This window comes from Coccinella septempunctata, chromosome 1 (assembly GCF_907165205.1).
Source record: "Coccinella septempunctata chromosome 1, icCocSept1.1, whole genome shotgun sequence".
In the NCBI taxonomy this organism is placed as follows: Eukaryota; Metazoa; Arthropoda; class Insecta; order Coleoptera; family Coccinellidae; genus Coccinella; species Coccinella septempunctata.
Window position 1 is genome coordinate 68,183,109 of NC_058189.1, and position 21,854 is coordinate 68,204,962.

General features: G+C 35.1%; 4 protein-coding genes across 6 annotated transcripts; 2 read left to right on the forward strand and 2 right to left on the reverse strand.

Annotated features, from left to right (window-relative positions):
- Nucleotides 1-592: 592 nt before the first annotated feature.
- Nucleotides 593-3,779, reverse strand: LOC123321796. Its single transcript, XM_044909575.1, has 2 exons — nt 3,381-3,779; nt 593-1,066 (listed from the first exon to the last, which is right to left on the reverse strand). Exons 1-2 carry the CDS (start codon nt 3,561-3,563, stop codon nt 866-868), a joined length of 384 nt encoding a protein of 127 aa, XP_044765510.1. The 5' UTR covers nt 3,564-3,779; the 3' UTR covers nt 593-865.
- A 2,628-nt stretch (nt 3,780-6,407) lies between these two features.
- Nucleotides 6,408-8,065, forward strand: LOC123321788. The gene is made up of 2 exons (XM_044909564.1): nt 6,408-6,741; nt 7,741-8,065. The coding sequence occupies exons 1-2, from the start codon at nt 6,541-6,543 to the stop codon at nt 7,942-7,944; spliced, it is 405 nt and encodes a 134-aa protein (XP_044765499.1). The 5' UTR covers nt 6,408-6,540; the 3' UTR covers nt 7,945-8,065.
- A 900-nt stretch (nt 8,066-8,965) lies between these two features.
- On the reverse strand, nt 8,966-20,862 carry LOC123317589. 3 transcript variants are annotated; one of them, XM_044904193.1, is made up of 4 exons: nt 20,750-20,862; nt 10,949-11,213; nt 9,412-9,744; nt 8,966-9,336 (listed from the first exon to the last, which is right to left on the reverse strand). In XM_044904193.1, the coding sequence occupies exons 2-3, from the start codon at nt 11,144-11,146 to the stop codon at nt 9,532-9,534; spliced, it is 411 nt and encodes a 136-aa protein (XP_044760128.1). In that variant the 5' UTR covers nt 11,147-11,213; nt 20,750-20,862; the 3' UTR covers nt 8,966-9,336; nt 9,412-9,531. The 3 variants fall into 3 exon arrangements, with proteins under 3 accessions (XP_044760128.1, XP_044760135.1, XP_044760119.1); XM_044904200.1 differs by lacking the exon at nt 20,750-20,862 and adding an exon at nt 13,769-14,064 and having other exon boundaries at nt 10,949-11,202; XM_044904184.1 differs by lacking the exon at nt 20,750-20,862 and adding an exon at nt 13,769-14,062.
- LOC123317580 lies at nt 19,264-21,604 on the forward strand. Its single transcript, XM_044904172.1, has 2 exons — nt 19,264-19,859; nt 21,156-21,604. The coding sequence occupies exons 1-2, from the start codon at nt 19,618-19,620 to the stop codon at nt 21,331-21,333; spliced, it is 420 nt and encodes a 139-aa protein (XP_044760107.1). The 5' UTR covers nt 19,264-19,617; the 3' UTR covers nt 21,334-21,604.
- The last annotated feature ends 250 nt before the right edge of the window (nt 21,605-21,854 follow it).

The following is a 21,854-nucleotide window of genomic DNA, read 5'->3' on the forward strand; positions in this document are numbered from 1 at the left end:
TTAGTAATTATAATAATTAATAAGGTTTTAATAACTTCCTCTTACTAATGGTGGACTGTATTATACTTATAATATGCAATCAATTTGAAATTGGACCGGTACAGATCAACGTCGTTATTTTTCCCCATCGGTGCGTAAAGAGAGTACTTTACGCACGTTTGTGAACTGCTACTCACTCGAAAAGGTTTTAAGGTAAGCATTCTCGCTGTATATGGAAGATTAATCACAAGAACCGTTGGTAATTACGTAATTATATGAGTTAAAAAAACGGGCAAATTCAGAATAATAATGAAGAAGTTAGATGTTATCTAAAGGAACCTTGAAATAAAAATTATAAAATTTGATAATTTGGAACTTCAGCATTCCTTCAAGAATTGATCATACTCTTTGCAACGATAAAATTCAAACCAACAAGGTGAGGAAGTGTCTGGTGAGATATAGATGCTAAATGCACAACAAAAAAGACTAATATCTTTGGCATATATAAAAATTGCCCACAAAAGTACCTGTAAATTTTTTTGGGTCACTTTATTTCATCTCCTGTGAGACCTCTGATAGCGAGAAAGTAATTACATAAATATAAATACAAAAATAAAGATTAGAAAGGAATTTATTCTCACATTAACTATCTACCTTTCTTACATTTTCGGTATTATCACAGTCTTTTTTTCTTAATAAATATATACAACAATTTTAATCTAATTACATATTATAATACCAATTTTTTTCCACATGTACCATTTCCACTAACAATAAGAATCTAAAATTAAGTCAGTCAACAGGAAATAAGTAGTTTCATCGATTTGTTTCATATTCAGATTTTAATTCGACAAATATACATCATGACCATCTTCTATGGAAAATATCATTTAGGCTTATCGCTGTTTTTCTGACAGGAGCATTCAGTGTGATTCTCTGCAGTGACAGTAAAGTAATTTCTTTTCCTGCTCACTGTGGCAAACGTTAGATCGATCATCTCGGTTTTCTTGGGAAGGCATATTTTTCCGTTTGAACAACAACCAGAATTTTCGCAACGGTGGAGAACGGTGGACCAGGGTACTATTATCTGTGAAAAAAATGACATGAATTGAGTTACAATCAATAAGAATCACACGAATATTTGTAGGTGGCACTGATTTGTAAAGAGTTGTAAAGAGTTGGGTTAGGCTTAGTTTGGTTAGGATAGGTTAGTTTTGGTTAGGATAGGTTAGGTTAGGCTAGGTTTGGTTAGGTTAGACTATGTTTGGTTAGGTTAGGCTAGGTTTGGTTAAGTTAGGTTAGGTTTGGTTAGTTTAGGATAGTTTTGGTTAGAATAGGTCAGGTTTGGTTAGGTCAGGATAGGTTTGGTCGAATTTTACATTGTTGTTTTTTATAATTATTCCATTTTTGAATAGAATTTATGTTTGGGTAACTGTTTCACAGGAAAGACGAGTTAGAACAGCTTTGATAACTTTTGGTTTCTATTTTGATTTTGACCTTTTTTCCAATTTGTTGTGTTTATTTTCTCAACATTCAAAATTTTCACTTGGGAAAGGTTTCAAAATGGTCGTTTACCCAATAGATTATTCACCTAGAGTGAACACATCTTACTTATCTTTTCTGATTGGAATGGTGACAGGTTTGCGAAAGATGAATACCCATATCATTCTATTAATCGTAGGTATTTCATCAACAATCGGTGTTGAAATTATTACTGAATATGTATATCCGCAAAATTTCGAACATTTTATTTCATTTTATTCTCTCACAGCATTTCCATAAACTCAATCACTGACAATAATACCCACATTTTATGTGTATACAGGGTGAGTCTATTGCTCGTACAAATATTTTAACAGTAGATCCTTGAGGTCAAAAGAAACACTTTATTCCTATATCATTTTTTCCGATTCTGCCCTGATAAAAAGATGAGCTGTGCCACCCCTGGAAAAACAAGATTTCCTTCAGAACAACCAGCCTAATCTGTGACACTACACATATGTGGATCTTTTGAACAGAGTTGTATTCAGCCAAAATACCCAATTTTTCGAATTTCACAGATATTTTAAATTTTGGAACATCAATTAAATTACTCGAAAACGGCGCATTATACGAGACAATATAAAGAATACTTTTATTTTACAAAACAAAATAGCGTCTAACTTAGGTTCAAGAGTTGGGTTCTTTGAATTCTTCGTATTTTTATGGTACGTAATGTTCATAATGAGAAAACTGGAAGACATGGGTGATATCTTGTGTTCGAAAAAGATTCATCAAATAAATGAAAAACTATATTCAGAAATTCATTTCATTCGTTAAAACCTAAAAATAACATTTTTTTATGGTATTTCAACAACCTGTATCTTTTAAACCGTGCCGATTCAGAAAAAATGGTTAAGAAAAAAAGTGTTTCTTTTGGCCTCAAGATACTACAGTTAAAATATTTGTACGAGTCAAAAAATAACCCTGTATAATTATTCATTCATCTAACAAGAATTGGAAGTTATCAAAACTGTGCCACATTACAGATTCAAAAAGCCACCAAAACTATTTTGATTGCCTTCTCGCACCCATAGAATGTCTGCACAATTTCATTCCTGTCAGTTTTCTGGTTTTCAAATTAAAAATTGCTTTTCAGAAGCCATGCTGTATCAAAGCAGGGTCTTTTCAAGAACAAATTTGAAGATCCACGCTATTTTTTGACAGGTTATCACCCCATAAATCATTTCTCAACTACTCATTTACATCCTGTATAGCGAATAGCTCAATTTTTGTTGAATATTTATCGGACAAATATTTCCTTTGGTAGAAATTCAACAAAGAGGAAATGTTGACATTTTCCTGCGCTGAATTTGAGGTAAACGATTCATTGAATGTATCCTCACAATGAATACATCGCAACCGATCTAAAAGTAGTTCAAAAATAATCAACAGCAATCTGAAGAAGCTAGTGGGTGTAATATTGAAAAAAACCTCAAGTATCTAGTTCAGTGGGGATTTAGGTACTGTTTAATTATGGATTTTCGTCAATCCAATATTTCTTGAACCCCGTCAAAACAATAAAAGGGTAAGTATTTCAGGGCAGTAAGTGTGCAAACATCGATTGATTGGGTACTTGTTACCCTTGGTCTAGTTTCATGCTCTCTGAATCTAACTTTAGTTTCCATTTTCATTTGGGAAATGAAAGCAAGTACTTCAGTGATCAAATCCAGAAATAACTAATGTTGTGTACATTTTGCAGCGCTCTTTTGAATTTACGTGTCTTGATACGTAAATTTTGAACCTTCCAAAGGGCTTTAGGTACACTTTACTTATTTGTTCAGGCTCGATGTCAACCAAACATTGAAATAACCGATAACTTAAGCTCGTAGATGTTTCGGAGAACGCGCCACAGGACTCACTTCTTTATCGTTGATCTTGAAATCCTCCCCGACCAACGAATCCCATTGAAAACTCCTGGCTTGAGGCTCCCGACACTTGAACTCTTCCACGATAGCGTTGTGATCTTTCCACTTTTCGAACTCACTGGCTCCAGCCACCGCGATAAAAACCACATACAGGGCCAAGATCGAAAATTTGACCATACCGCTCGACTCGTGTGATACCCGCGAATGAATGTTTTATCTTATATCTTCGCAAGCTCTATCTGCTCGTGAACTGGAAGACAGGATTGGACACGGCCGGTTATATATGAGTAAAGTGTGAGACCCATCCGTTTAATGAATAGGTGTTTGCGGTAGGTGGTACCAGGAAAATCTGAAAAAATGATTAAAATTCACACGCGAGTAGCTTGTCAATTGCGGTCACTTCGAGTAACATGTACTAATTAGCGCGACATCGATAACACGCTAGAACTGATTCATTCCGATGTAGAATTTCTTGGAAAAGTGGAATTCCTTGTTTTTCGCTTCGCACTGTCGATTTTTCCTGCTGGGATTTTCGCCGTTTTTTAACGTTATCGTTAAATGTTGTAGATAAGACACGAACTGAAGTATGTACCTACTGAAAGGTCCCGAACATAGTGCTAGTTTTACATTTGTCGAAATTTCTAAAGCCATCGTTTTTTCTGCATTATTCAATATTTAGTATAAGTTTTGGGAAAACACTAACGTGAGTCAGGATTTTTTGGATTCTTAACGAAAGCGGCCACCCATCCAGCTACTGAACTCTCCCAAAGTTGCTAGAATTCTAAAAAAATAATTTTAAAATATTTCCAAAAGTTCATATCCGATCGATTTGAAAACTAGTTCTTGGCTTCTTATAAAATTGGAGCACTCTCTGATGGATAGTTTCTGAGACAAAGCATTTTATATGTCAGATTTTTTTTCCTAGTGAAGCGATCTCTAACAAATTTCTCACAAGATGTAGTATCTTTGCTCATAACTGAAAGAGTAGTGTATATAAATAAAAGAAAGCAATCTATTTGAGAATCCTCTGAAATTAGGAAAACTACTAGAAATTTCGAGTTTTTCGTCGTCAGTAAATTCCCAAATTACCGCTTCTACATGAGATATGGCAGCATCGCGATTTTTTGCGAAAAGAACAAATCATCTTTCATAATTCGGATTAAAATTCGATCAAAAAATCCCCATACCTGACGAGCAGAAAATTTCTAATTCTAGTTCTTACCAACGTGCAAAATTCTACGTCGATGTACTAGGTGAGTTTTTGACTCGTACAAATATTTCAACAGTAGATTCTTGAGGTGAAAAGAAACACCTGTTTCTTATGAAATATGAAAAAGATAGGGCCATTTTAAGTTTTCATAATGAGTTTTGCCACCCCTGGAAAAACAAAATTATCTTCAGAATAACTAGCTAAATCTGTGACACTACATATTTTTGGATCTTTCAAACAGAGTTGTATTCAGCCAAAGTATCAAATTTTTCAAATTTCACAGATACTTTTTGATTTTTGAACATAAAATTTCTCGAAAACGGCTCATTATACGAGAAAATATGAAGAATACTTTTATTTTACAAAAATATTCATTAGTTATCTTCCAACTTAGTTTCAAGAGTTGAATTTTTATGGTACGTAAAGGTCATATTGACAAAACTGGAAGACGTGGGTGATATCTTGTGCTCGAAGAAGATTCATCAAATAAATGAAATAGAACTAATAAAAATAACACTTTTTATGGTTTTTCAACAGCCTGTATCTTTCAAACTAAGCCGATTCGGAAAAAATGGTAAAGGAAAAAAGTGTTTATTTTGACCTCAAGATCCACATAGTAAGAGCATTGAAGATGCCCACCAAAGTTGTGTCCGAAACGGTGAAATATCTGAAAGACCACGACTACGACGAAATAGCTAGAAATTTACAATATTCATGAAATGTATAACCTTTTGCATTGAAGAACCTGATGAAAGCCTGTAACATCTGTATATAAGAATCAGGACGGATACAGGGTGCTTCCCAATAACCATTCTCCATCCTGCTTTTGAGATATTGCCTAATATAGTAATATAGCCTAGTACAAATCTTCTAACAGAAGATGTGGTCAAAAGAAACACTTTTCGGCTCGGTGTAAAAGATACAGGCTGTGGAAAAACCATAAAAAATCTCACAAATGGTTTTATCGAATGAAATGAATTTTGGAATGTAGTTTTTCATTTATTCGATGAATCTTTTTTCGAACACAAGATATCACCCAGGTCTTCCAGTTTTCTCATAACGAACATTACGTACCATATAAATACCAAAAATTCAAAGAACCCAACTCTTGAAACTAAATTGAACCCTATATATATATGTAACGAATATTTTGAACATTTTGTAAAATAAAAGAATTCTTTATATGTTCTAGCTCGTATAATGCGCCGTTTTCGAGTAATTTGATGTTGAAAAATAAAAAATATCTGTTAAATTTGAAAAATTGTGTGCTTTGGCTGAATACAACTCTGTTCAAAAGATCCACAGATGTGCAGTGTCACAGATTTAGGTGGTTATTCTAAAAGTAATCTTGTGCAACAACTAATTATGAAAATTTAAAAGGGCAATAATTTTTTATCAGGGCCGAATCGAACAAAATGATATAGCAAAAAAGGTTTCTTTCAACCTATAGAATCTACTGTTGACATATGTATTATTGCGCATAAGAGGCCAATAAGGGACGAATTTGTTGAAGCTAAAACATTCCGAAACCTAGGTAAGTCCTAGTTTCTTCTTAGTCTTATTTCACTGCGGAAAATCTAGTCAATTACGATAAATTCAAAAATTAGCAACGTTTCTCTATTGTATAATTTTGGGGGTTGAAACTATCACTCTAAAGACATTGAATAGGGGATAGAATATGAGTGAACAAACCGAGGGTTGATTATTTAAATTTATATTCTGAATAACACCATTTGACTGATCTTGAGATATTTCTTGAATGAATCATTCTGTACTTTACACATCCAAGAGTACACACCTATAGTCTGCACCGGGCCTTATATCCATAACCTCTGATTCCACATCTGGACCCGTTCCGAGAAATTATTGTCTCGATATCGAAATTTTCCGAATATTGATAAGGAGTCAATTCTTCTGTCAAATCGATAGTGAACGCATCGAAAGATGATTCTTGGAAAGTATCCATTTTTAGTAATCCTATCTGCCTTCTTCTGTCGTTCTTGGTGTTTTTCTAACGAAATTAAGGAGTCTTGGTACAGACACAGTCAGTCGGTTGACAATTTCAAATGTCAAATTCCGCAGGCGAGGAGTTTCGAAATACCGGAATTGTTCGAACAGGATGATCCATTGGTGTTGCATGTAGAGGCGAGTATAATAAAGAATTATCGAAATTGTTCAAAACTATCACTGCGAACATAGAGAGTTATTTCATGCTATTGCTATCACAGCCGATCGTCTTCTGTCATTTTAAAAAAATATTCACAGTGCGCAAAAAGTAACTTATAAAAATCTTCGATATTTACCTACTATTGTATTATTGCAGAATTCGTTATGAATCCTCTAAAAGGGGTGGGTTCAATAGCAACCATAACCTTTTGTGCCAAAAATGTAAAGAGGATAAAAAGTATAAAAAAAACCTTATCATTGATCAAATTACATCAGCAACAAGTGATTTCTGATATATACTCCTGAATTTTGGATGAAAACTTGCGTAATTTGAAATAAAAAGTGAACAACTACAAAATAACTAGTAAATATCGAAGATATGAGTTTTGTGCGTTATTGTTTACTAACTCTCTGTGTATAGTTTAACAAGCAAGGAATGCCTCACGAGACGATAACCCTCAACAAGTATGAGTATGGGAAATCAACGTTGAATTCAAAATTTTCGTTACCTACAAGAAAAATTAAACCAGAAAAGTCTCACTGCTCATTGCTTTGGCAATCGTCATCATACGTCATATACGTACTCGTATACGTATATTATCTAGAACCAAATTTCATCTTCAATTGTCGAATGACCATCATGATTCATCTCCTTAAAAGTATAATAAGGCTGAATTAGGTACGTATGTTGCCCTATAATCATTGAACGGTTGAGATGATTTATTTCGTAACAGATCCATATTTTAAAATGGTATATATTGCTTAACGAGTTTAGAGTGACACTCATTTCCCATGAGCAAGAGTGTGGCAGAGTTACAAAGGACATTCCGTGCCTGTTAAACTCTATAATCATAAAGAGTATCTCAACCAGTGCAATAGAAAGATATCTGGAAAACATAGAAAAATCAACCCTTAAATTCTTTTTGGGTGGTTTCGAGATTATTTTGCCCAAAAACTCAGACTATATAATTTTTGCAGAATGTTTATCCATCGACTACCATCTTACATAGATGCGAAAACGCAGGATGTTGTTCTGGGATGAAGCACTGCGCGCCCAATACCACAGAAATAGTCAATTTGATATTTGGAATAGTTCAACCGGGCGTTTCTAAAATAGACTACGTTAACAAGGATGTGGTCAATCACACGTCTTGTTCCTGCGAGATGAAGAGGATCGATTGAGACGAAGGACTCCCCAATTTCATTTGCAAGGGAATTTGGAAAAGTTCGTCATGTTGATTATATTATGAAATTATTATTTTCGAAATGACAAAACATGGACCTGAGTAAAATTTTGTTATTACTGCTGTGTATTCTCAGACCTACTTTTCTCTCTCCCACCTTACAAATTCTCTTTCTGTCTTTTCTTCCTATCTTACCTACCTACCCCCTGACTTAAATTCTTCAGAACGACGTTTTTTTCTGATTTGAACTGAGAACATAGGTATCTATGTTATGTTCTAAGGATTTCACTGGTATCATAAATTAACTCAAAAATATAGATAAGCCATTCTTGTATCTGTTAGGATCGTATACTAAACACCGACTTCAAATTTTAGGACTAGCCTAATTCTATAATTCGGTTGTACCAACCTCAATATTTCGAATATCGGTGGCAAAGCTGAGGAAAAAGTTCGAAAGATCACGTTATGTTAGAAACGTTTCCATGGGAACATAATCTAACGTCAAACTTCAATAAAATCAAAGAGTAACCAACGTTGGTTACTCTTTGATAAAATCATTCGAAAACCACAGATTACATAAAAACTTGGTTCTGTAATCTGTGTTCAAAAACTAGCGAATTAATTTTGATTTTTCATGTGGAATGGTGGCAATGAAATGGATTTGATTGAATATGATCGAGTGAAAAGACAGTTGAGTGTACTCAGAGATATGTTTCAAATTTCTGGTAGTGTTACAACTTCGAACATAGTCGAAAATACGAGGATTGAAAACCGCAGAAGATTCTCCCTTTTCGTTGAAAAAAAATTCGCAATTGACAGCTGAGGCGATATTATTTTGAAAATTTTTCAAATTAGTACCTGTACCGTAGTACTTGAGCATTATGATATCCATAAATCACTAGTGAATAATGAACCATTATTTCCCATCAAACATTCATTTGTTATCTAAGAATCAAATAAAAATACTGCTCAGTACACAGCAAGACTGATGATATAGGTAGACGCAACAAAAACTTTCATTTCCGATATAAATATGTTTATCAAAATATTCCAAGACCTTCGTTTACATTCCTTCAAATCAGTCGGTAAAAACATTTAAATCTATTATCACACTTACTTACAAACATGGACATAAATAGTCAGTTGAGGTATCTGAAGTAACACGTAATAATTTTTTTTTTAAATTTGCATTGTTCCTAACATCAAGTCATCAAAACTTCAAAATCTCAATTACACAATAAATATTTGCAGGTTTAACTATTTCTATCACAGATCGTTGCATAATCCTCTTATCTGGCCATGAATCCATTCTCAGTTTTCTCGAAGAGGTCGAAGAAGCGGCTCTATTAAATTATTCAGTTTTCTGATAATAGGAGTTGTAACTCACTCACTGAAAAAAAGAGAGACTAAAACTTCATCCACTGTAGAAACATATGTACCACACTTCTTTCTATATTCAACTTACTTTTCGCTTAAAACTGTTTCAAGTATTTGTTCCATTCCACAGGATTATAGTCATTTCTCACCAGTAAAATTCTTCAGAAGTATCAATTCCACAGTCAAAATTCCCAGCCAACTTTCGAAACTATTTTGGCTTGTCCTTCCTGTTCTGGCAAGAACATTGTGTGTGGTTCAAAACCGTCACTTGCTGGTACTGAGTGTTCGGCTTCATAACTGGCGATATTACTGCGAAAACCAATTTGACCTCGTCTATACTATTGGGGAGGCAACGTTTCACCCCTTTGCAGCACCCTGCATGTTCACACCTGTATAGAACAGTCTTCTGGGGATAGATAGTCTGAAAAATATGATAATGAAGTGTTAATACCCCATGATACTTTTAATCGATAGTTGAAGTAATGCCAAAAGGCTAAATTACTTGATTTTTTTTATATTGAGGTTCAATGTACGTGTTGCTCTATCAGTATAGCAAATAGGTACTAAGAAGTTTTAAATTAAACAAGAGATTATAGAGTCTATAATAAACTTTGAGTTCAACCAGATAAACATGGTTTTTTCAGTTCAAATTTTCATTGAGTAACTAATGTTCATCTCAATTCAATAGTAAAAATGAAAATTGCAGTTACAATAACTCTGAATCACTTCTTCAAATATCTGATTACCTTATCTATGCCTGAAAATAAATTATTACTTATCGGGATGTTTAAAAATTATCAAATTATCGATTGAATTTTTCTCCATTCATATACAGGCCACACGAAATATAACAATGATATTAATTTCAATGAAAGATGAGATAATATAACCTTTACTATCGATTATCGAACGATTAATAGATGAGTTATTGGAGAATTGGGAAAGATTTTTCATCGAACAAGATATATATTTATAATTTTAATTGGATAATTGCACCGAAGGGTCAATTGATAATTTCAAAGGATACAATTTCGACCTTTAAATAATATCAGTGAGTATAAACTTGAGTATAATAATACTCAATGGTAATAATATGGAAATTCACATTCCTGAAAATTACAAGAATTATATATGTTGATCTATTTCTTAGCCGATGGAGTTACAAATTGGCGAATGCGTTTTGTCCTTTCTTCACGGTGGTTTACCGTGACGTTCATTGAAAATTGTAGGACTTCCTCCAACGAGCTCGATAAAATTTTGGAATTTTTTACTAGAAGAGTTGCTCTTTCAGAATACGTATCACATTTAGATCTATGATGATTTTTTCTGAGAGATACGCGTCTTGAGAGTTGTCGTTTGAAAAATCCCGACAGAGATGGGGTCAGTTAAAAATTCGTCAAGACCAAACGCTTCCACTGAACTCGATGAGATTTCGAGATTCATTACAAGAGGAGTTGCTCTTCCAAAATATGTATCACATTTAGATCTACGATGATTTTTCTGGGGGATATTCGACTCGAAAGTTGACCTTCGAAAAATTCCCAAAAAGATGGGGTCGGTTAAAAATGTCAAGTCCTTGTTTTCACAGGGAGCTCCAATCTGATCAATAATTCAAAAATACTCACCCCTGCTATAGTCCTTAGCGTACTGTTCTTGGGCAGGATTTCACTCAGGTCAAAGCTCCTAGGTTGGGGACTTCTACAGGCGAACCTATCCACCCTAGCGTTGTGTTCAATCCAAGGTTCCACGTTGCGTTTCGAGCATAAAATGGGCATGATAACTATCAATATCAAACAGCATCCGATGGTAAAGGTTCTTATCATATCGGAAATTAATACTAACTATCACAGAGACTTTGGGGAACGAACTTTGGTCCGACCTGTATTCGACCTAAAAACAAAATAGGATTCGTTAAAGGTTATTGTTGATTGTTGTTTTCTAAGTGGCGCCTAAGATTTTGTGGCTTTTTCTTAAACTTGCCCTTTTATTTTCGTTTGATTCAGTCATGATTGATGGGAAATTCATTGCTTATCAATTTTCTCACAGGATAATATAATGAAAACTAGGAAATGATAACGCTTTGTATGATGTTTCATGAAACATTGTTTACTGCAAGCCTTTATTCCTTTTTCCAAATAACTTTCTCTTAATCAGCCAAAATCAAAGGGCTATATTTAATTTTGCTTCCAGCTTTTTTCGCGAAAGCATCAAAATTAAATATTATTTTATATGAATATTGAAATTCGAAATAAATAAAATCTATAAACAACACTTTTTCAAGATGAAGAGTAACCTAGTTTTTTGATCAGTGCCATCATCGAGAGATACTATGAGAGTAGATGAAACCGCTTGGTTTCTGTGAACCAATGGCACTGATTACAGAGATTATTCTCTGTGATCTATGATCAATAGATATATATTATCTGAGCGCGGATTTTGAATTGTTTTACTATTTTCCTGGATATTAAATGAAGTTTGAAATGGCCTTGGAAAACATTTATTGTTCGATTGAAAAATATAGAACGTACTCGAGAAATTCCATGGTCAAAATGATTATCATCATTGCATATATGTAAATACTACCGTAGTATTCACATTCACAAAATCCACGTTCACGTTTTTTGATCCATTATCTGAAAGAAAGGCCATGGCCGGTAAAGATAACCATTCAAATGGATCTCAAAAATTTTCGACGCAAGATATAAACAAAAACTTGGAACGCTGACATATCGAAATTGCCGAAAAGTAAAAGTGAGAAATGATAAAACGAAGGATACTTGACTGATTATCATTGAATGATTGGAGTGAACATATTTTCCTTCTGCATTGGAATGAGTAATGAGAAAAAAGATGGTTTTAGACTTAGTCAAGGTGACAATTGAGGAAATCTCATATACTGAGTCTGTGTAACGAGATCTTATAACAAAATTCAGGGAGCACGTAAAATTTCAGATATATTCAAGCATTATTACTTAATAAATATCAAGCCTTGTAATATTTATGATTTTGGTTTTTCCGGATTTAAAATCGAAATAAGTTATTGTCATCTAAGAAATTTTTGTCGTGCAATTTAAATATGAAAATGAAGAGGTGATGAATGTTATTAGACAATCCATATTCCTATACGATGATCCCATGATCAGAATAAAAAGTAGAGAAATTGTTCTTTTGTAGAGAGCTGCAAACAATTAGTTCAGATTTGGAAATAATAAAAATTTGATTGATTTCTCTGATGGTCCGTGTTGTAGTCTAGTCAGTCAGAGAGAAGATAAGAAAATATCGACATAAAAACACATTTATTCAGAAAATTTGGAAGGTTAAGAACCCAAAGCCGATGAATCACCGAAACGGATAAAACATGACGAAACGAAATTTGAAATAATAATTATTGAAAACTTGTTGAGCAAGAAATGAATTATAAAAATAATAGTTTCGCAAAACAGTGCGAATACATCATGTGAATCAAAAGCAATTTTTGTTGTTGTAGGTATACAGGATGAGTCATTGTCTCGTACAAATATTTTAACAGTAGATTCTTGAGGTCTAAAGAAACACTTTTTTCTTGGCCATTTTCTCCAAATCGGCTCGGTTTTAAAGATACAGGCTGTTGAAAAATCATAAAAAATTTTATTTTGAGTCATCACAAACGGTTTATTTCGGTATATAGTTTTTCATTCATATGATTTGATCTTTTTCGGACACAAGATATCAGCCACGTCAAAAATTCAAAGAACCCAATTTTGAAACTGAGTTGGAGGCTATCTAATGAATATTTGAACGTTTTCGAGTAATTTGATGTTCAAAAAAAATTGGAAAATTGGATACTTTGGCTGAATACGATTTTGTTTAAAAGATCCACAGATTTGTAGTGTCACAGATTTAGCTAGTTTGTCTGAAGGTTATTTTGTTTTTCCAGGGGTGGCACAGCTCTTTATAAAAACTTAAAATGGCTATATCTTTTTATAAGGGCCGAAACGAAAAAAATGGTATAGGAAAAAACTGTTTCTTTTGACCTCGAGAATCTACTGTTAATAAAATATTTGTACGGGTCAAAGACTCACCCTGTAAGCTCGCACTGTACCTATTTTAAATTGCACCCCTTTATATGTTATAGAGGCTGTTCCAAATTCGAAATATAACGTCGTCGATAACTATTTCAAATGGCATCTTTTCTGACTATTCTTAAAGGTTATATCAAATTACCCGTAAGATATTTAACAATGTGAATTCGACAATCTGATTCAATTCAATGATATAATTAAGGCAGTTTTCAAAATGGAATGTCAAGAAGTTAATCGTATTTTTCTTAAGCAGAATAGTCAAATAACAATAAGCAAAGGGAGATCATCGTATCCAGAGAAGATAGTCGAATATTTTGATAGTTTCCACGTGAATTTTCGAGGAATCTTTAGCTAGCACCTCATGTCCAGCCGATGGTATGTTACCTTACGCTACTTGCAGCCCTGCTGCGTCCTCAGGTTCGGTCTGGCAGGGGATCAAGCGTGCAGAAATGGTATACTCCTTTTCTGATCTTGGAACGGAAGCACCGAACTTTTCCACGCACAAAGAAATCACTTTCGAGGGCGGACATAAGTTCGAACAACATTATTCAACCGATACAGTCCCCGCACAGTTCTAAAGTAAACACTCATTCACCATGCCTTCCAGATAAAACGACCCGAAGAGGTTTAAGAGTCAACTGATTAGCTGTGTGTATCTCGTTCGGATCCAGGGAAAATATATTTCTCCTTTGGTTGATCGGTTGGCATTGGATCGGTGAGAGCCATTGGCGCCCGCTTCCAAAATTTCGGTATAAATAGAAAGACTGAGATCACCTGAACTAGAAAATTGCGGGCAGGTGGTTCGGCGGTTATTTCTGCGATCTTTGATTCTTTGGGGTTTCGTTTCGATAGACTCGTTCGGCGTTTTCTAGCTGTCATTCTGTCTATTCAATCGTTTTGAAAAATATGTAATCTTCGAGAAAATCGCTGTAAAATCACTTAAAACTCAATAACAACTTGAATCGATCCAATAAAAATCAGTATGAGACTTTTCGTCAATCTGGTCGCCTTTTTTCTGTAGTTTGGTTCTTTGCATATGCTTCATGAATGTTCTTATTTTGAAATGAAGTCAGTTTTTCAACGGCTTCGATTTGAAACGAGTTTTCTCAAAATGCCAACACGTAAATTAACAATGCTGAGGCTAATAGGGCTATCGGAATGCTACAGGGTGGCCTAACTCAGGTTTTTGTAGCGGAAAGGCTTCAAGTCAGCCAAAGTGTGATATCTCGACTTTGGAATAGGTTCAGGGAGACAGGTCCCGTGTTGGAAAGACCAAGGCTTGGTGGGTGACGAAAAACAACACCTGCTCAGGAGCGTTTCATCACCGTTTCGGCAAGAAGAACCCTTCATCTACGTGTAGAATGCTACGGAATACTCTTCAAAAATGCAGATGGGGTCCAAGTTTCCATAAAAACCATAAGACGACGTTTGAGAGAGGTGAATCTAGATTCTAGACGTCCATTAAGAGGAGTTCCATTAACACGTGACCATAACTGTCAAAGACTGGAATGGGCAAGGCAATTTATCAATTAGAACGATCAATGGCTTAGTGTCCTTTCTACTGATGAATCCAGATATGGACGACAGATTCTCGAAGAATAAGGATATGGACAATCCCACGCATACCCCGTAATCGTCGCTATGTCCAAGAAGTCCATCCATTCCGAGGGGTAGTGTTATAGTATGGGCCGGGATATGTTTCAACGGGCGCACAGATCTACACATTTGTCCTGGAAATATGACCGCCTTACACTATAGGGAGCATGTCATTGACAATGTTGTGCCAAATTTTCACGCTGCTATTGGTGAAACTTTTCAATTTCTAGATGATAACGCTAGACCGCACCGTGCAGCCATAGTTGAGAATGCGCGCGAGGAGCTTGGTATTCCACATTTACCAATACCTCCGCACTGACCAGATTTGAATTGCATAGAACATGCATGGGATATGCTCCAAAGAAGATTAGATAATTATCAACCTACCCCAGAATCTTTAAATGATCTGAGAGAGCTTATGCCCCGTTTATGGAACCAAATTCCTCAAGAAATGTTCAACAACCTCGTGTGTAGTATGCAAAGAAGATGTCAAGCTGTTATTGATGCCCGTGGATGCCATACACTGTATTGATAGTCTTAAAATGCTTGAATTCTCTGGGAATAAAATTTCATTATTTTACTCGATTTTTCTTAACCACCCTGTATATGCTGCAGACCTACAGTCTTGAAGTAATTTCCAACTTGAAATCATATTAATATGAATTTTTATCACAAAAATCTTATTTTACCTATATTTTTTTGCAATTTAAGTCAATATCCCTAACTCATGTGGAGCAGTTTAGCGGAAAGCTCAAAACATATTTATCTCTAGACTTATGTTTTGAGTACTGCTCTGATCTTTAGAGCTCAGCACTCAAAAATTCATTGCAACTCTTAAATTGAAACTGTTTTCCATTCCTCGTTTTTCTTAGAGCATGGATGAGGACCATATTTGGCTTCAGCTCCATAGAAGGTCTAGCGGAAAAAGGGCATTGCCCACTCTAGAAAGCAGAGTTGAGTCTTGCAAAACTCATTGCCCTACCCACAAAACTAATTGCCCATGCCACAAATATGATTGCCCACCTTACAAAACTGATAAAATATCTTGAAAAATAGATTGCCCATTCTAAATATAAATTGAATGTATATTTAAAGAAATGCATTATCCATCTATGGCATCAGCTCATTCCTCATCCTAAAAAAACTCATTGTCGTTTTGAATTGAAACATGAATGATAGACAGTTTTTTGCTATCCGGGTATTTACCCAGGTTAGTGGAAAAGAATCTTACCCACTCTACAAAGGAAATTGCCTGAAAATCCTATACTAGATTTTAATGTTATTCCACCCGAAAAAAAGCAGTATCTCGTAATGGATAGTACTCCCGCAAGATTATGTGAAAGGCTATTTAAAAATAGCATCAGAGCGTGTGGCGGTCTCTATAAAATCTAAGTGTGAAAATCCACCCAGCCAGACACATTAATCACTGGTTAATTGCTACCTGTTTTTCAACGCGGGCGATTCCCGTTTATTTAAAATCTTATTTTAAGAACAATGATTTCATAGCTGTGGAAAATGTGCTGCTCTTTTGATCTAGCCACCGCACCGCAATGTCTAGACATCGTAAAGTACCTATACGTAGGTCTATGGAAAATTCTGGCTTCGTGGAAATTCTTACTATCTGAATTTCTGTGGTTGGAAAGTTGGAAGTTGAAAAAGCAAAATCATTCGATTTTTGCAATCTACATATTCCAAAACATCAGCTGTGAAAATTTCAGAAATTAGCTTATTGTTCGTTGAATCAATTAATAGAATACGATTCTAGAAAAAATTATACGACAAGAAATGTTTATCCATCCTATTCCTACAAAACTACAAACCTAACAACAATAGGGCTTCATCATTACATCTTCCACTATCGGTTATTTGCGAGGATTTAAATTTCGTAATTAGGTACATTGGGATATTGCAGATTTCTTATCATATATTGACCGCCGTTGATGACGAATTGTGATTCAAAATACTGTCCAGGGGTTTGTTTGGTTTTCACAATATGTGTAGTCGGAAAATCAGTCCATTTTTATCTGTTGGTGTATCTATGACGAATTGGTATTTTTCTACGTGGGTATTTTTGTACAACTTATTGCTTCAGATAGTTTTGAAAGGGAAAACGATGCAATCATCTATGACTGTAGTGTCTCAGAATATTTCGTAAAATACTGTGAAAGAGTTAAGTTAATTCAGAATTCGGAATGCACAGATTGTAATCGAGTTCATTGAATGGGATGCTGTTATTTATCTAACAAAATTCACGATGCCAATATTCAAGTACCGTTACAATACATTTCCTCCCTATACATTTTACGTTAATACTAGTTTGAGGTTAACCTGCATGGATCGTTTTGACAAAAAATAATATGGATTTTTCTGGGAAAGTTGACCTTTGAAAATTCCCAAGCCAGTTGAAAAATCGTCGAGACCGAACGGTTGCACCGAGATGGATTAAATTCTCAGATTTATTACTAGAAGAGTTGCTCTTCCAGAGTATGTATCACATTACCATCTACGGCTACTTTCTTCGAAAGATAAACGACCCGAAAGCTGACTTTCGAAAAATCCTGAAAAAGATGGGTTCAGTTAAACATTCGTCAAGACCGAACGGTTGCGCCGAAATGGATGAAATTCTCAGATTTATTACTAGAAGAGTTGCTCTTTCGGAAAATGTATCACATTTCCATCTGCGGTTACTTTTATTGAGAGATAAACGACTCGAAAGCTGACCTTCGAAAACGAAAGAAAGATGGGTTCAGTTAAAACTTCTTTAAGATGCAACAGTTACACCGAGATCGATGAAATTTCGAGATTTATGACTAGAAGACCTACTCTTTCAGAACATTTACCACAAGATATTCAACTCGAAAGTTGACCTTCGAAAAATTCCCAAAAAGATTGGGTCATTTGAAACTTCGTTAATATCCAAAAATGATTTTAATTCGCCCTTCAGATAAGAATAAGTTTTAAAGTAGTTTTCTTTCAAACATATATAACTCTTATTACAATTACAAGGAGATACCTATTTTATATCAACTAACACCTTACGGAATTTAAAATATAAAATTATGGCCCTCCTAACCGCCGCTGAATTATACCGCTTCACTGACCCACCGTAGACATTACACAACAGCTCGCCAATGCTCTGACGGACATTTGGCAAAAGGTTCGTCAAACCATAGAAATACCAAGTCAAACTTTCATTGATAATATTATTGACACAAAGCCCAATAGATTAAGATCTCTTCAAGCAATTTTGGAGGAGAAGAAGAAGAGCTAGAGGTAAAGGAGGTCCCACGCCATTTTGAAACCTTGATTTCTTGGCGTTTGTTGCAGGAAGAAACTTCTTTAAACCTGCAGACTCCACCAACTAGAGTATTCATTCTGTTCTGTTCATTTTTCTAGTATGTTGTCGCTCTAAAGTAGTCTTGCATGGTTACTGTTCCCATTTCAAGCAGGTTGAACCTATGTAAGTATAGACTATGAACAGAATCCATCTCACAGTACATAGTACATATATCTACAGAAAAACGTTCATTATTTCCTTTTATGTATTATAACATGTTCGTAAATTATCCACTTCAATGTTTGAGTAGTGTAGCTCTGCACTTCCAGATATCTGAGCAGATTACCAATGTGAAAATAAATTGTAAAAAAATGTAAAAAGCAATAACGAATTTATTTAAATTCTAAAATAGAGATATCGTTGGGAATTATGAAAGAACTCAGAATATTCTGACTCGACATAAACAAGACAAATTATCGCTTATTATTTCTTAGGTCAGTGTGCTGACTAAGTTTTATAGCGAACAAGGGCATAAATATTATTATCCACAAATACATATTACAATTTCGACTTTTCAAAACAAATTTAATGTCTGAAATAAGATGAACTGTTTATCATCTATATCTTCCGAAAGAAGTAACTAAGAGCTTGAAACTGTCAGGGAAGTTTGGGGTCTTGAAACGTTGGTTAAGTTCGTTAATGGGCAAAATCCATGGTTTCAGAGTTATTTTTTTTCCTCTATTCAAAAAAATTCTATTGACATCCGGTGCATGAGTAGTTGTGAGGTAGCAATAAAACCCAGAGAAAATCCAGCATCTCAGAAACTATTCACCAGATAACGTCGAAATTTTAGAAGACAGATCGTGTTACTCAGAAGACGTAACCAAAGAGTTGTTACTCTGTGACACCCGCTACTGAGCATCGAAGCAAGTTGCGTCAAGGCGCAACAAACATCGAAAAATATCGGAAATTCCACAAACATCACTCCTTCCACAGAATACCGAACCGACAACATCATTTCTAAGAAACATCTCGCCAAATCATCAACTCGATAAGTTCGGAGATCATGATGGGCTGAAGACTGAGAAGACGCGCTTCCGCATCAGTGGTATTTGTCAACGCACCTTCCCCTCAGTACCGAAGAACGGTGTCGCGGATGGTCCCTTTATCAAGATACACCTAGCGGAAAGATAAAAACCGTTTTGATACAACAAATGTATAAATACGTCGTAAGATGCTATCTCCGCGGACGGGACGAAATAAGCCGGCCAGAACAAGTGAATAACGCGCGGTTAAAGATAATCCACAAGTGTCTACTAAAAATAAAGAAAAAAACCGTTGGCGTCCCGACCAAAACGTTATGCGTTTGCCGGTACCGATCTGTGACGAAACTTCGAACATGTTCAACCGACTTACGTTCTTCCTGTATGCCTCCGTCTGGATCCTTATCTGCTACGTTGTGATGAGTGGCGTTTGCAGTGTCGAATTGTATCAAAGGTCCTGTGCGCTCTCTTGTAAAGTGCCACAAGCTAGGTCTATGTTGGTGGCGGATCTGGTGAACACAACTTTGAAAGTCAGGCCGTATATGACGGTGCTTTACAGGTGAGATTCATTCACTTTCTTCCACGATTCTCTGGTTTTTTTGTCCGGACGCCGATTGTTGTTGCCCGGCATAGGCGTCCGGCATATGTCACAAGCTGGTTCATATCAACCGCGGTATTTTCTAGAAATTAAAAGCGGAATTGCTACCTCACTGTTTAAGGATGCATACAAGTATACTCAGTTATTTAACATTCCGATTTCGATCAACACAAAATGAGAACAAGAGCAATAAAGAAATAAGAAAAAAAAATGAAGCTATTTCATGCAGAGATGTTTAGCTTGAAAAATTGTTCCGACGAACGTGGAAAACTGTTTCGAATAGAAAGTTTCACTAATTCAGCTGAAAATATAACATTTTCTGGGCAATATTTCATTATCTAGTACAAAATGAGTCTTAAACAAAGTATTGTCCTCCATTCTTATTCTGGAAAAGTATTGTTAATTTTCTGAAGCTATCTACGAATTGTCCAAATTTTTTCCAACTTCCTATATATGATCTAAGAATCGCTGCTCATCAGTGCTCAGGCAGACCAAAAGCCACTAATCTGAGAGATTACAATGTGTCTGGTGAGAATATATGACCTTTACTTTTCTGTCCAAATAAATCTTTTGTCAGAACATTGGAACCAGCCTTATCATGCGGGAGAATAATTTTAACATGTTCGGAGTCGTGTAGCTCATTTTCACTTGATTGATTAGCTCAATCTCTTTTTTTCCCATTCAGGTAGTGAAAAGAATTTAATTTATGAACCTCTATAAAAACGCACAATGGGTACCTACAGAAAAATCAACAAAATACTTCCCAGTATGAATGCGGTAATGTGATGATAGCAGACATATTTTTTCAACTTTGGATGATTATTTGAAGACTGCATTAATTGTTCACTTACCTCCGAGATTTTTACAATACCCTTAGTAGAGACGACCATGCAATATAACATTCTTAAATCCAGCATGTTTCGAAGATAACATTTGTACATGTGTGTATTATTAATTATTATATCATAGTGAAATAACAAACAAGAGATCCTTTAATCAGAAAGAGGTCAATCTATTTATCTTGAAGACATGCGTACGATTTTTGAAGGCATATTTGAAATTATCGCTTATTCACACACTTTTTCTCGCCTCGTAGTAGTCGAAATAGTAGTAGTCAATTTTGACCATTATTGATGATTAACTATGGAATCGAACACGTCAAAAACGTACAATAAATTTGAAAAAAAGCTTCTGTTAACACATTTCTGCACTAGTCGAGTGCAGTCGAAATTAACTTTTCTCTTCGAATTATTTCAGGTGTGACGATGGAAGTGGTTGCTGTCAAAAAGACAAGACCTGCCAAGTGAAGGACTTCGAAGATCTGCAGGTGAGGTTCCCAACTTTCATCGGCGAAGAGTACGTGTTGAAGACTTACACAATAAGAAACCACACAGAGTGTTCGTGTCAAAGCAGTAAAAACAACATAAAGCGATAACGTCATCAACGATCCTAGGACTTCGAAATTGTTGCTAATCAGTATTCAAAATGAGCATTTAGGGAGGAGAAGAAACTCAAGGCAGGAAAGAATCTTGTCCGTTAACAAAATAGCTTCGAATCGACTAAAACGAGGAACTGAAATTTGTATGACGATATTCCTTAAACTGAGGAACTCACGAGGCTAGCTGTGACGAAACATTGTTTTAATAATTGTGTATGTTGTGGATCAAATATTTGTGCAATGGAGAAATATATGTTTTTTAATAAAACTCTCATTTTCATTGACCTCTACCTACCTTGTATCGCATATTTAGCCCAAAGTGCCTAATGAGACTTCACTGGATAGTAAAAATATATTTATCAACAATTAACGCAAAAATTTATCATAATCTATAAGTTCCCCGATCATTTATAATCTGTGATTAATGAACCATTATTCACTGATCGCCTATCGGTCATTCCTTAACAACTCGTGACTTAAGAGCCATTATTCCCTGGTCTGTCAATCTTCATGTTCAG

Bases quoted from the DNA above. Each gene is read 5' to 3' on its own strand.
- LOC123321796 (XM_044909575.1), bottom strand. From the start codon at position 3,563: ATGGTCAAATTTTCGATCTTGGCCCTGTATGTGGTTTTTATCGCGGTG. The intron at 1,067-3,380 runs GTGAGTCCTGTG...TTTTTTTCACAG, and splicing joins TCAAGATCAACGATAAAGAA to ATAATAGTACCCTGGTCCAC.
- LOC123321788 (XM_044909564.1), top strand. From the start codon at position 6,541: ATGATTCTTGGAAAGTATCCATTTTTAGTAATCCTATCTGCCTTCTTC. The intron at 6,742-7,740 runs GCGAGTATAATA...TAATTTTTGCAG, and splicing joins CATTGGTGTTGCATGTAGAG to AATGTTTATCCATCGACTAC.
- LOC123317589 (XM_044904193.1), bottom strand. From the start codon at position 11,146: ATGATAAGAACCTTTACCATCGGATGCTGTTTGATATTGATAGTTATC. The intron at 9,745-10,948 runs GTGAGTATTTTT...CATATTTTTCAG, and splicing joins CGCTAAGGACTATAGCAGGG to ACTATCTATCCCCAGAAGAC.
- LOC123317580 (XM_044904172.1), top strand. From the start codon at position 19,618: ATGCGTTTGCCGGTACCGATCTGTGACGAAACTTCGAACATGTTCAAC. The intron at 19,860-21,155 runs GTGAGATTCATT...GAATTATTTCAG, and splicing joins TATATGACGGTGCTTTACAG to GTGTGACGATGGAAGTGGTT.